At 42.3% G+C, this 17,802-nt stretch overlaps 2 protein-coding genes across 2 annotated transcripts; both read right to left on the reverse strand.

Annotated features, from left to right (window-relative positions):
• Positions 1-1,536: 1,536 nt before the first annotated feature.
• COMMD4 (COMM domain containing 4) lies at positions 1,537-7,517 on the reverse strand. The gene is made up of 8 exons (XM_063314204.1): positions 7,498-7,517; positions 7,141-7,212; positions 6,357-6,422; positions 6,005-6,044; positions 5,292-5,411; positions 4,176-4,256; positions 3,322-3,498; positions 1,537-2,041 (listed from the first exon to the last, which is right to left on the reverse strand). Exons 1-8 carry the CDS (start codon positions 7,498-7,500, stop codon positions 2,001-2,003), a joined length of 600 nt encoding a protein of 199 aa, XP_063170274.1. The 5' UTR covers positions 7,501-7,517; the 3' UTR covers positions 1,537-2,000.
• Positions 7,518-8,938: 1,421 nt separating this feature from the next.
• On the reverse strand, positions 8,939-16,184 carry LOC134504821 (zona pellucida sperm-binding protein 3-like). The gene is made up of 9 exons (XM_063314217.1): positions 15,094-16,184; positions 13,858-13,976; positions 12,768-12,871; positions 11,905-12,082; positions 11,113-11,230; positions 10,919-11,010; positions 10,005-10,141; positions 9,749-9,868; positions 8,939-9,107 (listed from the first exon to the last, which is right to left on the reverse strand). Exons 1-9 carry the CDS (start codon positions 15,484-15,486, stop codon positions 8,989-8,991), a joined length of 1,380 nt encoding a protein of 459 aa, XP_063170287.1. The 5' UTR covers positions 15,487-16,184; the 3' UTR covers positions 8,939-8,988.
• Positions 16,185-17,802: the final 1,618 nt, after the last annotated feature.

Genomic DNA, 17,802 nt, shown 5'->3' on the forward strand with positions numbered 1-17,802 from the left:
AGTTAAACGTTTCCACTTGGCTTACCCTTTGAAGCCTTCTGCTTAAGATTTTTTTTTCTTTTTTAGGGGGGTGGTATGTCATGTTCACCGTTTCAATGTGCGTTGTACATCGTAACGTTTCACATGCCAAGGCGCTGACGCGCGTTTCTGGTTGGGAGCTGCTATGGGACCTTGTACCAAGCTCTCTATCTGTGTTCATTTAGATGGAATGTGTTTGGGTTACCTTCTCTGTTCAAGGTCTTTTCCCGCTGATCAGCAGAACTCGTTAGGAGCACCTGGGATTGTGAATTTGAGACGATTGTACGGGGGTGGGGGGTGGGACTTCATTTGTATTGGGGGTTTTTAGTTTGATTTTGGCTGGCTTTCATCATTCTCAGCTTTCTTTGTACTTGCATACTATTCTTAAATAAACCAGATATTATTAAGCTCCTGCTTGTGAGTCTGAGTGTGTTTTAGAATAGGCAACCATTACAATAAAGAACAATTTAAAAAATGAAAAATAAAAACCTCAATAACTAAATAAAATAACAAAATTTAAAAAAATAACCTTACAAAGCAGTATTAACAATTAAAACGGTATCCCAATGAAAATACATATCAAACATGAACAACAACAAAGATAAAAAATAAAAACCCAAAGGAACCCCAAGCTGGTGGGAAGACAACCATCCTATAGCCTCATACAACCACTTTGCGGGCTTGCTGTGGGATCCCCAGGGTTGATGCAAGGGACTGATATTGGTGCCAAAGCTGCATTGGATAGGGGTGAGAGGGCAAATCAAATGCCCACTCTTGCTTGGCTGAACACATTCATTCATTCAATATATAACAACTTCTCAGGCAGGAGATCAAAGCAACTTCCTCCAGTTTTTTCCCCCATAACAACAACCCTGTGAAGTAGGCTGGGCTGAGAAGGGACCAGCCAAATCTTACATATTGTAGGGTGGTTTCTGTGGGTAAGGGAGAACTTGAACCCAAGTTTCCCTGTTCCTTGTCCAACAACTTTACACTACAGCTCACTATTACACCATAAGGTGACTGGCTTGAACAAAGGCTGAAGACAAAAGGAGGGGCAGGCTAAGTAAAAAGTAAAAAAAGAAGAAATTATCAATGGGGTATGTAGTCTTTGACAGATGGGGAGGAAGTCTAAAAATGTAATAAATGAATGAGTCTTGGGGTGCTGTCTATGTTGCTATTAACAACATATACAGAAGTGTTTACATAGGTAGATATATAATTAGGTTTTCCTCCAGATTGGCCCTGCCCAGTTTTATTAAGCAGGTATCACCCTCTCTAGAATGCAGTTGGAGCTATTCATTTAAACCAGTGTTTCTCAACCTCAGCAACTTTAAGATACGTGGACTTCAACTCCCAGAATTCCCTAGCCAGCATGTGTGGACTTCAACTCCCAGTATGCTGGCTGGGGAATTCTGGGAGTTGAAGTCCACACATCTTAAAATTGCTGAGGTAAAAAATACTGATTTGAACAAATTTGCTTACATACCTAGCTTAGGACTCAAACCTTAAAAAACAAACAAACATCAAACCGTGTTTATTTCATTTCCAGCCAACAGCAGTGAGGCCAGAGCCTTACTCAATACACAGATTTGACAAAGGCAGGTTTTGCCACATTTCTGGGATTTAATTTTCTGCTGTTCGACGAAGTACAGAAAAAAAATACAAGGAAGTATTTTCGTAGTTTTGAGGCAGAGCCGCAAGAGCAAAATCTAGGCTACTTTTTCCCTTGACAACTCTTGCTCAAATGAAAGATCAGATAGACTTCTCCTAAGGCAGAGGTTGGGAGCCTGTGACCCCCAGACGTTCCTGTGCTGCCATTCCCATTCTCCATTGGCTTTGCTGGCTGGGGCCGCTGGGAAATGTACTTTAACAGCATCTGGCCACTTGGCTTATATTTCACAGGCTGTCACAATCCAGTGGAGACATTTTGGCCTGTGGACAGAACGAAGCCTCTTCCGGTCCTGACAGCATCCAGCGGGTCCTCAGTCGAGTGTTTTCATGATTGCTTGGGCCTGTTTTAGTTCTGAGGAGGGAAAGTAGGAAATTAAAAAGAAGAAAAGAACCTAACTACATACAAGTGGCTTAGTGTGCATGAGCCCAGGAACTGCCCTGGCCCTCATGAAATTCCTAATTTCAAAGGGTCTGCTCTCTGTCCTGTCATGAATGAGATTACAGGTAGTCCTCACTTAATGACCACAATTGGGACTGGAATTTTGGTTGCTAAGCGAAGTGGTCATTAAGTAAATCTGACCCAATTTTATGACCTTTTTTGCAGCAGTTGTTAATCAAATCACCATAGGCGTGAAGCGAACAATGTGGTCATTAAGCAAATCACGTGGCTCTCCATTGATTCTGCTGCCAGGAAGATTGGAAATGGCGATCATGTGACCACAGGATGCTGCAACTGTCATAAATGCGACCTGGTTGCCAAATGCCCAAATTGTGATCACGTGACCTCAGGCAATGCTGTGACGGTCTTAGGTGTGAGGACCAGTCATAAGCCAGTTTTTTCAGCACTGCTGTAAGTCCGAATCATCACTAAATGAATGGTTGTTAAGTGAGGACTACCTGTAAGCAGACAGACACGAGGGATGGGGGTTTCTCCGTGATGCTGCCAACACGATGGAAAGTCCTGAACTGTCACCAGAATTCTGCTGTATCCCTCTTTAGATTATCAAAGAACAAACCCTAACATCTATTCCTTTCTTAAAAACATATTTTTCCATGCTATTTGATCAGGCAGCCTTTACTCCTGGCTTCTGTTTCCTCTGCAGAGTGGTGCATATCACGGTGGCTAGAAAGAGGCAGAGGGAAGGGCTAAGGATTCGGGCATCCTGATCTCCCTGCTGCCTTGGGAGATTTTAAAAAAGAAATCTGACCTTTCTGCCTCTTTAAATAGAGCTAAGCGATTGCCTGACACCTCCTGCGCCCACTACACTCCAAGGCTCCGGCAGATACAAACAACCCCTGAACCTCCAAGCTGTAGAGATGTCTAGTTCAGGGTTTCTCAACCACGGTTCTGTGAGAGGCCCCTCGGGGTTCCCTGGGAGATAACAATTCATTTAAAAAATTCTTTCAAATTCAGGCAACTTCACCTTAAAGAGATGAGTTTCATTCTTTATTTTCAGTTTAAGAACCCTATTCATGCATATACACAGGCCTACCTACGAAACGAATATCATGGTTTTGTAACTTCTGGCCTAAACTGGAGCCTGATTGTGCAGGGGTTCCCCAAGGCCTGAAAAATATTTTAAGGGTTCCTCCAGGGTCAAAAGGTGGAGAAAGTCTGGACTGGGTCCTTACCAGCAAGTAAGACGCGGAACTTTTCTGCCGACAATGTCATTGCAACAGGCTCTGTCACCTTTCTGTCGACATCCTTCACATTCAGCTTGAGGTGAACGACAGGCTCATTGACCTGCTGCAGCTCGCTGGAACTAAGTGTATAATCCACTCTCCACGACACAGAATCCAGACAATTCACTGCAGGCAGAGGGAGTCAAAAGCTTAGGCACACCCCCTGTACAAGAGACTGGTCCTCTTGAATTTATCAGGAGCATTGGCAAGGAATTCACCCAGCCACACATTGCAGCAACTTCCAAAATCTATTATGATTTTTAATTTTTTGTGTGTGTTTTTGTCTGCTACTTACAACCCCTAAAGAAAAGAGAAGAAATACAGATGGCAAAGGAACATGTTAAAAAAAATGCCCAGTCAAATAATTGCACCAGAAACAGATTACCATTTGCCTTTCCAATGCTGAATTAAAACATGTTTATGTAAAGGAATGCAGACATAACTCAGACAGCCTTTCAGGTCATTCTGCTACCATTTTGTCCAATAGAAAGCAGGTTTCTGAAATACTTACTGTTCCAGGAAGAGAACCCCTATTGCTAAGTACAGTATTAACGTGGTCCCAAAAAGGAACAGCACATTCCGGAGCGCTCTGAAAATTCTAGTCTGCGACCAGCAGCTTTGTGCATCCCTTGACAATGCAGTTCAGCCTTGTTGGTGTTTTACAGAATGCATCTCAAATGAATCTGTAAGCACCTTGCGGGGCTGAGAAATCTCTCCATAAGAAAGGGAAAACATCTCATCCTGGGAAGATACCTGCAGATACCTGCAGTTTCCCCAAAGTGACCTTTTGTTCTGTAACTTACATCTCAGGCTGCACTTCCTGAGGCTGTCCTGGAGGGGACCCTGTTTCTCCTCGTAGGACCGGCACAATCCTGCAGCATGCTCTGCAACCAAGACATAGGCTGAATTAACCCAATCCAGTCCAAATCCTCTTGCCATTTAACCCAATTGAATCCTGTCATCCTCTAAAAGTTAAGCCAGTTAGAAATGAAAAGCACCAAATGCAAGTTTTTGAGTTATGCTACCTCTACCTCTGGCTTCATTAGTCCAGAAAATACCCAGTTTCATTCTCCTTCTGTTTTCTACTCTGTCAACCTACATGTTTTATTTATGGATAGAGATAGTTCTGAGGATCCATTAACATTTATATTTTTAAAAGCAACAACTCAAAAATCGTGTCTGGGTGAACTCTGAAACTTTTCCAACACTGGAGTAAGCTTGGGTGTTATAAATGCCATCTCTTTCCCTACTCCGTTTTAAGACCGTCTGAAGATTTATCAGCAGCTGAGCATCTTTAGCCCCAGCTACTCATGATTTCAAGGCTTCCCATGCATTTGGTTTTATTTACTGAAAAACTGAAAGCCTGCCCCCAAATTTTGCAACCGTTGAGTCGCTTCTAATAAAGGCCTTGCCTTAATAAGGAATAAGGAATCACATTGACAGGGTTTCTCAACTAGGGTTCCATGGCACCCTCGGGTTCCACGAGTGGTCGCTAGGGGTTCCTTGGGAGATCATGATTTATTTAAAAAATTATTTCAAATTTGGGCAACTTCACATGAAAGAGGTTTCATTCTTTATTTTTAGTTTAAGAACTCTTTTAATGCATATAAACAGGCCTACACACGACACAAATAGTTTTTTCAACACCGTCCTAAGTCCGAACCATCACTAAAAGTATGGTTGTTAAGTGAGGACTACCTGTATAATAATTCTGTAACTTCCGGCCTATCTTTGAGCCTGAGTGTGCAGGGGTTCCCCAAGGCCTGAAAAATATTTCAAGTGTTCCTCCAGGGTCAGAAGGTTGAGTAAGGCTTCATTAAGGGCTTAGAAAAGAGCAGTCTGCGGCTACCGCTTAGCTTCTCTTCCTCTGTAGCTGCCCATTCCAAGGCCTAGCCCGTTTCCGCTTGCCCTCTGCTCACCTTTGGGCAGCCCCAGCTGTTGAAGTTCGCTGGAGAGAGACTCAGAGTCCACATTGTATTTGGCGGCACTGGAGAAAATGAAGGTAAGAACAGCAATGGTTGCCTTCACATCCCCCGATTCTGCGGAGCAGAAAAGAAAGGAAATACGGTTGTCTGTAGCAGGTTTTTGGACTAACACATTTCATTGAAAGGGATATAAGCAACCCCTTGTGCGTTCCAGCCACTCTGGATCCTCTGTAATTAGCCCAAGGGCCATGAATTGCTCCAGAACTGTGTAGGTCTGCTGAAACAGCCATTATTTTGCTCAAAATTTACCTATTTTAGGTCAACATTTTGGAAAAGAACTTAACCATTGTCTGTAGAATTGGGAATTCCAAGGCAAAGGCCTAAGACAGGGGCAGCTTTATGGGATCTGCCATATTTTGAGGGGAGATGGGCGGTAATAGAAATTTGAATAATAAATAAAATAAACATTTTGCTGGATGCTCAGAGACATCAGATTTCACAAATCTCTTGCAAAATAATACCAGCTGAAGTACGAAAACAGATTGCCTCGTACATGTGCCCAATGTACAAATTTGCTTTCAGCACCAGCATTAAACTCAAGAAATAAATGCTCCCTGATTCTAATTGGGTAATTTTCAGTTGAGAAATTTTGGCACAATGTTGGTATCCTAGCCTAGCTCTTGAACACAGAAGGGAAGGATACTCACCAAACTTGGCATCTGATGTTAACTTTAGAATTTTGTCATACTGCAAAAGAAAAAAAAAAACAAGCTCTAGTTTAGCTCAGCAAAAATGTAACACTGGGAAGCCCTAACTACTCTGAAATTTTTTTTTATCCATCACAGAATTTTATGTTTACAGAACACGTTTTTGGAGCCTCCAATTTAAGCATTCCTCAGTTGCCATGGAAACACAAATATGGAGTAGCTGATTTATGAATCTATTATTTAGAAAATAGTGTCTCACGTTTTATATGAAAGTGCTTCTCTCTTACTGATCCTGGACTTATTGAAACCAAGTTTGAAAGGTACCCACAAAAGAGATTAAGACTGAACTCACATCAATGCCTTCTCCAAGCACATTCTTCAGAACCTGGGCACAGATCAGCTTAAGCTTCACCGAAGACTAGAAAAATGGTAAAATAACAAAATGCATCCAATTAACACCTTTCCAGGAACTTCACAGAAGTATCCCTGGGAAGTTATCACTGCTGAGCCAATCTGGCTGTTTTAAAAGACTTTTTTTCCTAGCACTTATGCATTTGTATATTGCTGTTTGGGTTAATGTTTTGTGTTTTGTTTTATGATGTGGTTTTGTCTGACCTATTACTGTTTATGGATGATGCATGCCACTTTGAGTCATATGCTGATAGGATGGCTACATAAAATTGATTAATGAAAGATTTTAAAAATTGCCTTGGACAAGCATACAGTTTACAATTGTTCCTGCTGAAAAGGACAGAATATTTATCCAGAAGCATTATGTATTAAGTCAAAATTAAAGAGGTTTGATTTGAGTTCATACATGGCTTATACTTTGTTTACAATTAGGCCCAGCTACTCATGATTTCAAGTACAATACAGAAGTACTGCAGAAAAATATTCCAGAAATAGTTTATATACAGGTTAAGGGGAGGGCCTTCAATCACATGGTCATGGCCATCATCTTGACTTTTTGACCCTCCCTTGCAGACACCCACGGCCTGCATGACATGGTAGTTGGCTGGGCAAAATCTTATGATGACTGGGGCAAACCCCACTACAAGTAGGTAATAAAATGCTAGCCCCATTCTACTTTAAAATAATTAAAGTATCAATGGAACCCAAGGAAAAAAACCACTTACTATTTTAGCCAAAGTGCTAATTTCTGCCAAGACCCAGTCAGGACAGTCCAAATCCCCGCAGAATCGAAACCTCTGGTAGGAAGAACCAAAAATGATTATTTCGCAACCCAAACTCCAGATTATTTTGCTGAAGAGTGGAATTAGCAAGCTGGCTGGGGGAATTCGGGGAGTTGAAGTCCACCCATCTTAAAGGGGCTGAGACTGAGAAACCCTGGCAAGTGTCCTCTTTTGACACTTCTGCACTTGCACCCATTTTTCTTTTACAAATCGAGGCTTTCACCTCGGGTCATGAAAAAAAAAGCCCTTTTTCCCTGCTAGCAATAAAGCCACCGCCCCCGACACGCCCCTCGCACTCACCATCTTCCCCTGATCTGAGCAAGATGCTCCTTCCTAGGCAAAGGGAGTCACCTGACTTCTCCCTTCTACCCAATCCCTGAAGAGCTTCCTGGTATCAGCTGACTTCTTTCTATCCAATCCTTGAAGAGCTTCCTTTTTCAGCTATCCAATCCCTGAAGAGCTTCCTTGTATCAGCTGTCTTCTTTCGATCCAATCCCTGCAGAGCATCCCTTACATCAGCTGACTCAGAAGAACAGGTCTGCTGACCGCCGGTAGCTCTTGTTTCTTGCTATCCCAACACGGGTTTTCCTGTTGGTCGTGGGGACGGCGGGCGTTTAAGAGCTGATGCATGTCTTAGCCCTTCGGCAGCCCAGCTCGCTTCAAGATCTCGCCTTTCCATATCTGTTAGTAATTCAACATACAAAAGGAACTTCCAACTTTGCTGGCTGCCAATGAGAATGCAAAATAGAGTTACTCTTTTTTACTACGGATTTTTGTTTGAAGTTAGGGGCTTCCCTGCAGCGTTTTTATAATGCCGCAGCCCTGCCTCATTCGTGAAATGTTATGGAAGTCAAGTCAGAGTCCTATTCTGCTATTCATCCTACTTCTCCTCTCTCCAGATCCGCAAAACAAATCCATCCGATGCAGAGTTTTCATTTATGGGTTCAATTTATATAGCTGCCCATCTCAAACCAGTGACTCTGAGCGGCTAACAATCATAAAAACAAAACAGTACAAAAGAAATTAAATAAAAATAGTTATTTTAGCTGTTTTTAAAAATTTTTGTTTTGCATGCTGCTCAGAGTCCGTTGGAGTTGGGCGGCCAATACATTTAAATAAATTATCATTGAGGAATGACAGAGGAGCTGGTATTTTGAGGGGTCAACTTTAAAATAGGAGCTCCAGAGGCAGTGGCAATGGATTAGTTTGTTACCTAGAAAACCTGTGCCACATTTTAGTTTTTTTTTTTTTTTACAGGCAAGTCTATGAACTGATCATTACAAATTTAAGCTGGATACACCTAGCATGTGAAACCCTAATGAGGTTTGATTTTGACTTTAGCCATGACTGAATTCATACATGGCTTATTTATCAAACTATGTTGAAGCAAGCCATGTCTTAACATGACATTTGACCACAACCTTAGGAGGACAAGGTTGGATATGGGACTGAATGGGAATTACAAGGAAATAGCTTTCAGATCTTAAAAGTGAATGCAACTCTTAAAGCAGTCCCTCCTTGTTCTTCAGGCTCAATTGAAGCCTTGGAAAAAAAAAAGGCACTGATTTAATTAACAGCAGGGAGATGTGGTGGTTGTGTGAGGTCCAAAGGACTTTTGAATCATTTTTGAAGTGAGCATAAATCACCAAGCCCTGGCTTCCATGCTTCTGCTTCAACTATGTTTTTTTGTACAGGCACCATTATACTTGTTTATTGAACAAGGTGGAGGAAAGAAAACAAGTCATTTTAACTCTTTGTTTATTTTAACATCCTTCCACGTTACACAACATCTTAAGGAGAATTGGAACGTCTTTTCCTAGTACAAAGGATTCCCAGAGCGGTCAGTGCCAAGCTTGTAGCAAGGGCTACCAGGATGATCCCCACCAGCATCCAAGGAGTTCGGAAGAACCCTGTAAAGAAAAGTAGAACGTTAACATCATCCTACTATGTTGATGCTGTCAGAAAACTGCAGTACTGGAGTCTCTTAAATGGCCTTACTTTGCAGTGAAAATTGTAAGTAAGGAATAGCATACCACAGCAGAAGACAAAGAGCTAAACAGTCTTGCTTCCCTTCCTTTCAAACCTAAAGAGTGGAGCTTCATGACAAACAAGTGCAATTGAGGTTACTGTCATCCCAAATTTCTGCTCTGAGCATCTCCTGCCACTGTCAAGGGTCGTAATACCAGTTGTCTTGGAATTTGCTATTGGGTGAGATCACTGCCCAGTCTGTTGAAAGGGTAAGGGGAACTTCAACTGATTCTGTGCTCCTGGCTCTAAGTAAATATACATACACACACAGTGTGTGTATATATTGCATTTAATTGAATTTCATACAGTTAATGCTAAATTGAGTGGGAGTAATGGTTTCAGATAGTTAGATCAAAGGATTGTAATTACATGGAAAAGTTCTGAGGACTTTGTGGTCCTGAGATTACAAAAGTTTGCACCTCTGATTTAGCAAGTGGCATGAACATATCCGGTTATGGTTAGCCAACTAACCATGGATTAATTAGCACAATGTTTGAACTCCATAATTAACATGCTACAGTACCATGTTCTGCTGATGAGTCCACCTTATTCTGATGGTCAGGCAGACTCCTCGAGGTCATGTATGAATCAAGAATGAGAATGGGACCAAGTATCACATCAGCATCTACCTCCTTTGATTTATCTGCATGAGAACAAGATTAATAAGACATTAATGTTAACATGACCCTCATCTAATATTTCCAGAAGCAGAACAGCTACTTCTGGATATCATTCAAGAGAATAGCTCTCTTCCTCTCCCAAACCTTGGGACCACATACCAGATTTAGCAGCCACATCTCTGCCCAATCTCCTTCCCCATCTGTTCCACAGGTCACTTCTTTGGCCCGTACTTTGAACACAATTCCGAGTTTCACAGCAGGAGCAGATATCTGTGGTACCTTCAACTGGAATCCAGCTGTGGTAAGAAAAGAGAGAAACATTTCTTGTAAGGTCTTACCTATGTAATAAGATCTCATCAGATAGTTTCTCCTCTTAATAGACCAAAGGATGGACATCTTGCTATATCCTAAATTACTGGCATTTGACTTCTTAGGTTCAACTATTGATCCACTTAGCCTAATGTTGTTAAGAGCAATTGGGCTTACAAGTTTGTTACGTTGTAACACAGGTTGGTTTCTGCTTAAGATACCAGAGGCAAAATACACCCAAGCTCTTTGTACTAAGCACAACTAATCTTGTATAACGAATGTTAATTTTGTATTTTGAATAAGTCATTTTATTTAATAGGGTAAGGGGAAAATCAAGCATGTGAACTAGTACATGAAGTCTAGATTCCTAACAGGTTCACCTATCAGGACACCCAGTCATGGAATACTTGTTCAAATATAGAGAAGATGTTCTTCAGACCACTGTATAGGGCTGAGAAGGTCCTTATTGCTTACAGTATCAGTCTGTTTTGTCATCAGAGAAGTATGCAATAGCCAGTTAGATTAGGTACTGATTTCTAAACTGTTGGTATGTAGCTCAAAGGAACATAATCATTTACAAAAGTTACTAAGTCTTCTGGAATAAAATGAATCTAAACCATTTTTTGTCCAAAGAAACACATAACCACATCAAAGGAATTAGTTGCATGTTCACACTTCTGTTGACTAAGCCTACTAATTTTCTCCTACAATGACACATGGCTTAGCATGATGGCTTGACCCAGTAGGAATGTCAGGTTGCTTACGCATTACTAGCTTGATGGAAGGAGCAAGCTTTGTTCTCAGGATCAGGGGCTTGGCTAGCTGCAGCCACTTTCAAATGGCAAGTGATGTAGATCTAGGAACAAGATAAAAGGTGGTTCAGCTAGGCTGCAGCAAGAAAAGGGGGAAACTTCAAAAATATTGCTGATAGGAACCAGGCTGCAGAAAGCCATCTTACCAGATCTCGTGGATCTTCAGTGAAACGGAAGACATCTACTGTGAATTGGAGTAAATCATCCCTGAGCCTTGGTGATAAGAAGGCTGAGTTGGAATCCAATCTCCCATCAACCAGGCAGCTAGAAGACATGAGATCTGTCAACAATGCTTCCTACTTTTGACACACTTAGTTACATTAGTAGTCTTCATTTTAGTGTGCTCCCACAATCTCCAGACAATAGGCCTGTAAATTCTGCTATCTGAACAGTTACGTTTAATGTAATTTTGAGTCTGCCCTTCAGCCCCAAAGCTCCCAGATTGGCTCAGAAACAATCAGTAAAAACCACACTACCTGCAGGTCTATGCACAAACACAAGTGACACACAACGACAGTGATGGAGATAGCAGCAAGCAGCACCATGACCCATTCTTAAAGTTAAAATATAATTTTTATATAATGCAGGGAGAAAACAGGCCTGAAGGAGATTACCACCACCACCCTGCTGATGGTAATGAGTTGATGGCTTTACTTGTGGATATAAGCATCAAACAGGAACTTTATTTCAGGCAATGACCAGAAGTCCAAGATAATACAGAAAGCCTGATTCATCATACAAATCCAGCAATTTTCATATGTAAGCAAGGTTATTGCTACAGATGGTCATTCTGGCCCATGGAGGTGACCTCCTTATGGTGTAAGTAGCATGATTTTGCTACAGAACAGGTGACTTTAGGATTTCTGTGAGCTGTAAGGTAGCTTACATAAAAATGTTCAGTGCAAATGGGAAGGGAGATAATCAGAGAGAACTCTTACCCCTTATAATCAATGATGGGATAGTGGGGAGTGGAATCTGGCCCTGGGCTCAGCGTGGCCATACAGCTATCAACAAAGAGTCGGAGAGGTGTGTGGTTTTCTGTGTTTACTTCAGCCTGAATGTACATCGCTTCCCCCAGTTGGTAGCCATTGGACGCTCTCTCTGCACTCCAGTCATCTGGAAACCAAAGTCATTACCCAACATGGAAGAACTTCTTTGATGCAAACTTCAACCTAGGTAGTCCAATTCAGATCAGGAATGCAATCCGGGCAAATGATCCTTATTCCCACATTTATCATGTCTGCAATCTAATATGCACAGGGGATAAATTCATCCCATCCAAATTATATAAACACGTCAATTCTTTTCATTTTTTTATTTTGTATGCCACCTGAATCAGCTGCACTTTTCTGAAATAGGCAGCAGAATCCAGAATGTACACAGATATCTGGGTTTTCCAGAATTTTGCAGGACTATTAGGAACTCTGGAAACACCCATAAGACATCATACTCAAAGGAAGAAGCTGGCTAAATTGTATATTAAGGAAATACATGCACACGATACTGAAACATTGCTTTCAAGGCAAATACACACAAGAATACTTGGACAAAAATTATCTGGCCTTATGCACAAAGCAATGCAAAAGTGGAATCAAGGAGACCCAGCAGTTAGAAAAATAAAAATCCAGATTCACTAATGCCAATGTTAAGAAAAAGTTATTTGGGCTCAATTAGGGTTTAATCTCATTTGACCCTCATGGTCATGAAACTCATGAAGAAATAGGATTCTTCTGGAAGTGGTTGATTGATTATGCACCATCGAGTCATTTTCGATTCCTAGTGACCACATAGACAGAAGTACCATTCATCAAATGCAAAGAGAAGCGAAGCTTTTCTTCCGCAGAAATTGTTGACGTGAAGGGGATCCACGTTGGCTTGATTGCATTACTGCTTACATTGTTCTTCCTGGAAATAAAGAGATAGACAGGTAAGGTTCCCCAGAGAGAGCAAATGACTGTTTTGTTTTACCCAACAGGACTAGTCCCAGATATTCTGCTACCGTGGGTGAAGAAGCTGATGCACTACTCCACACTCAAGAACCTGACTGAGTAGCAGTCGAGTCTCTTCCTTCTGTTGGAGGTCCTGGCAAATCCAGCATGCCTCATTAGCATGTGCATTAGCATGTAAATTGAGTTCATCCCAAGATGCAGCTCTGAGGAGGCTGTTTGTTGCCATTCCCGCTTCCTCTCTCTGCTCTCTTCCTCCACCCAGGGAGAAGCAAGCATGCTGCTCTCTTCCATTTCTGGGCACCATGCAGTGTGCCTGGAATTCCCCTTTCTTCCATGCAGCCCTTGACAGCAAATAGGGCTGAGGGTTTAGGGCAAATTAAGTTTAGAAAGATGCAAGGAATTCCATTTTCCACCAAAGATGAATGTAACTGGACCAAAGAATAAAGTCAGTAAGAATTCTTTTACTTATCTTTAAACCTACTGTGGCTAAGTGTGTGATTCCTTATGCTTGGGAGGGCTGAATGCGTAAGATCAATAACCTGTGTTTCTCTGACATGCTCATTAAAGCTATTTTAAGATATTCTTCTTCTGTGCCAGCATCTCAGCTGTGTTAAGCTCTGCTCCATTTCAGTGGTTTTAGCAGGCCACTAAATGGCTTCACCTTCAACTTTGCCAACTGCTGGATCCACTCTAAACCATTATGTGGGTTAGTTGGTTTTTGCTTTAATGTCTCACGTTGACACCATCCACTGCAATTTATTTTACGGACCATGTGTCAGCATCCTCTACCAGTTATGGTAAACTAGCTGGGACCACTGGCTAGAGAGGGGTTGGCATAGTTCTCTCATCCAACAGCATGCTGCCATCTCCCACCCAAGGTAGCTGCCTCTCCTCAACAGTCAAGCCACCCCATGTTTTATTAGTTTCATCCTCTGAAGTTACCTTGGATAGTGACACTCAATGGGGACTTCAGCTGGGCTGGTTCTTACAATGACTGCGTTGAAGGAAGGGGTTGGCTTGTAATGAAGGCTGATGCTGTAGACTAGAAACTCTGGAGTCATCTACAGAAAGGAAGGAAAGACTGAGGTGCAAGATTTAGCTGTAACCCAGAAGTATATTTAGTACTTGCAATGCAAGGGGAGTTTCTTGGTATGGGAAAACCACGGGTCTTCAACATCCACCAAAATGGAGCAGCAGAAAACCTCACGCCAAGTCTGTTCTCAGCTATTTAACGCTTGACTTTCCACGTTCAAGTTAGTTAGCAGCCAAAACAACGTAAAATGAGGCACCAGATAACACATTGGAGTAATGGGAGCTCTTTCTACACTTTCCTGTTTCAGAAAGTTACTTCCAGCCAATCCTAGCTTGTGATGAAAGGCCGGATTAATTGCATTCTTCTACCAAGGCCTCCAAGAGTGAACTGGGCACTTTGGAATAAGAAAAGGGAGGAGCGGAATGTAGTAAAACTTGGAGACTGAAGCAGTAGAGTTAAAAAAAAAAGTGGGGGGGAGAGAGAAAGGAAAAATAAACTATCAGTACATAGGAAAGAGAAACATTGGCGGTTCTTGTGAAAAAGCCAGCCATGGTATTATCCTGACAGTTAGCCCAAGGTGCTGTGCCTCTCAATAAAAATAAAATAATTTATACCCCTATTCTCTGTTCATGCAGTATGACTGTTATAATGTGTAACCACATTAAGTGTCTGATACTTCTTTCTGGACAATAATTGGCATCACAATCTAACTGAGCAGACAGGGTCTATCTATACAACCTAATAAGCTGCAAAAAGGCTAACCATGGTTAACATTACTCATGAATACAGCGACTACTTAGTCTACAAGGTCTTTCATTTGCCTGGGTTAAACTGCTATGAGAATACAATGGAAGTCTGGAACCAGTTCAATACCTGGTGCCAACCAGTATCTCCCAGGCTTGTCGTACTACATCCCCTCTTCTTCCCAGTCAGTATCCGGTGAGTACAGAATTGGTAAAGGCTGCTATGTCCTACCAGCTTCAGCCGAGATGTTCTACAAATCCAGCTCTACGTTTGATGTCATTACAGATAAGGAATTCCTACAAAAAACCACTCCTAATTACCCTAGAGCTGGCTATCAGGGCTACATCCAGGGACCTGCCCAAGGAGACAAGGACTGGGTTGGCATGACCTTCCACCCTTACCTGCAAGAGACTCCCACATTCATGAAGGCCAACATCAAAGATCACCGTGTTCTCAGCAGCGTTGAAGGATGTGGGCCGACAGCCAGCTGGGCCCAAGCTTAGGTCCTCTACCTGGATGAGTCTCCCTGTGCCAAACAAGTCTCTTTTCACAGTCACCACCACCTGGGCCTCTCCACACTGGGCCACCACAGGTGTCAGGAGGGACAAGGCTCGTGGCTGAGAAGCATCTACCCAAGCTTGAGGGTAAGTCTCAATCCCAGAAGGTAGATAAAACTGCCTTGCAGGAGCAGGAGTGTTGGCATGCCCTCTAACATAACTCCAGGGATCCAAGGAAGCTACTTCTCCAATTACCCAGCAAGCTAAAACCATGGCCAGATTCTGTAAGAGCCTCATCGTGTCTGTTCAAGGAACCCCCATAAGAGACCAACAGCTGCCAAGGGTCCTTTTTATCCCAACCCCAGCCGGCCAGCCTTCTCTCACCTGCCTTAGGTAATCAGGCAGCCAATCAGCTCCCCTTTAAGCTGATACAAACCCTGCAATGCCCAAGGAAGAGATGAAGCTTTTGAATTTCTCCCAGCTGCAAGCTATCTGGGGCCAGAGGGAAGGAAGAGGTGATTAATGTAGGCTAACAGTTTCGGCTGCTCTTCTGAAAGTACTTTCAGATTTACATAGTGCCAAAGAGGGCATGATCAACGGGTTTGAATGCTGTAGCTACGTTGGAGAGATCTGGAGCAGAAAGGGGAGAAGCCTCCAGGGCTTAGAAACCGGGAGACGAATTTTAAGCAGGTCCATCATGTCCTGTTGCTGCATGGCATCTCAAGAAACTCCTGGAAGCAAAGCTCAACAGATGCTCACCTTTCCTCTGGGTGCTTAGTGAGACTTATGAGAGTCTCCCCTAATTTTATCCCCACAGCAACAATCTTATAAGGTAGGCTGAGGGAGCCTGACTGCCCCCCTCCCAAACTCTGAGGTCAGGTGGCAAATTTGAACCCAGGTCTCCTGGTTCTAAGTCTAGAACTATTGATCTAGCTGGCTTCAAACTTGCTTTAGAGCTGCAGTGAAGTTCCTCCAGAAGAGGGTTTCTCAACCTTGGCAACTTGAAGATGCGTGGACTTCAACTCCCAGAATTCCCCAGCCAGCATGTTGGCTGGGGAATTCTGGGAGTTGAAGTCCACGCATCTTCAAACTGCCAAGGTTGAAAAACACTGGTTTAGAACCCTAACTACTGCCTTGCACCGGTTATAATAATAATTCGAAAGGCAGGATATATAAGTATATTATTGTTTCTATTATTATTTGTACTGATAATACTGGTCATGTTGGAAATCGGGGGTATGCAGTGCAATTGGTAACCCCTTCAAAGGGGCTGTTGTGGGGGAAAAGTATTATTTATGGATTTATATGGCTGCACAATTCAAACTATGTGACTCCAGGCGGTGTACAAAAGTTGGTTTTTGCAGTGTGGCTAAACGTGGTTTAAACATGCTGCATTGCAAACCCACTTAGTTGGGTTTATCCATTTGTAGGCTTAAATAAGTCCTGGTTTACAAGTCACAGGAGATGGATTCATACTGTTAGAATTTTTTTATTTCCTTACCAGGTTTGTTTCTGAGCTGGGACCAAAGAAAACAGGCAGTTGCATGAAATTAAGTTCTTTATTTTTCACCCACAAGCAAAAGCAGTGACAGCCAGCTGTCGGGTGGGCGATCGCACAGGACCCCCTTCTTACAGCACATTCTATAGATTCCATTCAACTCCTCCTTCAGAATACCACCCCTTACTCAGTTACCCATAGTCCACCTTAATCTCATTCCATATTAGGAATTCCCTTCCTTTACTCTATCTTAATATTCCATATAAGGGACTTCCTTCCACCCTTGCTAGGGTACATTGACCATTATTAAACAATGCCTTTCCTCTGGAGAAGCTATCCCAGGAACATACACCTTATCTTGTTTCTATGGGCACAGCTATCTATCAAGGCCTGTAGGCCTGTGAGAAAGGAAGAGTAAGAAAGTCAACAAAACTCTTCAAGAAAATACAACATAGTCTCAGAGCCATAATACAAGTGCAAATGCTTCTAACCTATGAATACTACACATAAAATATATGAAAATGAAATATATTTGTATTTAAATTCTATATATGTAAAATCTTCTATCAATACAACACATTCAGCCTCACCCAATCAACCCCATTATGGCCAAACAGGATGTGAAATTGGTCAATGCTCTGTTGTCCTGGGTGGAAATGTTAGTTCTTCCTTTGGGTTGACAAGGAGTCATTGAAGAGGAATACACCCCAAACTGCCAAATGATCTTGGTTTGATTTAATGTCATGACTGGGGTCTGGCAAATATGCTCAGCCGTGATGCTGCTGGTTGGTGTCAGTGTCCTGTGGTGTGAACCTAGATACTGTGGTTTATAAACAATGGGTTAGCGTGTTGCTTGAACTCCATTGATTGGGATTCATTCCAGTAAGCCATAGTTAAGCACGTGAACATTTGTTTGAGAGGGAAACCAGCCTACTTCCGGAAAGTATCAGAGATGCTTGGGTTGATCATCTCTAGAGCAGTGTTTCTCAACCTTGGCAACTTCCAGATGTGTGGACTTCAACTCCCAGAATTCCCCAGCCAACATGCTGGCTAGGGAATTCTGGAATTGAAGTCCACACATCTGGAAGTTGCCAAGGTTGAGAAACACTGGTCCA

The sequence above is a fragment of the Candoia aspera genome, chromosome 13, assembly GCF_035149785.1.
Source record: "Candoia aspera isolate rCanAsp1 chromosome 13, rCanAsp1.hap2, whole genome shotgun sequence".
NCBI classification, from domain to species: Eukaryota; Metazoa; Chordata; class Lepidosauria; order Squamata; family Boidae; genus Candoia; species Candoia aspera.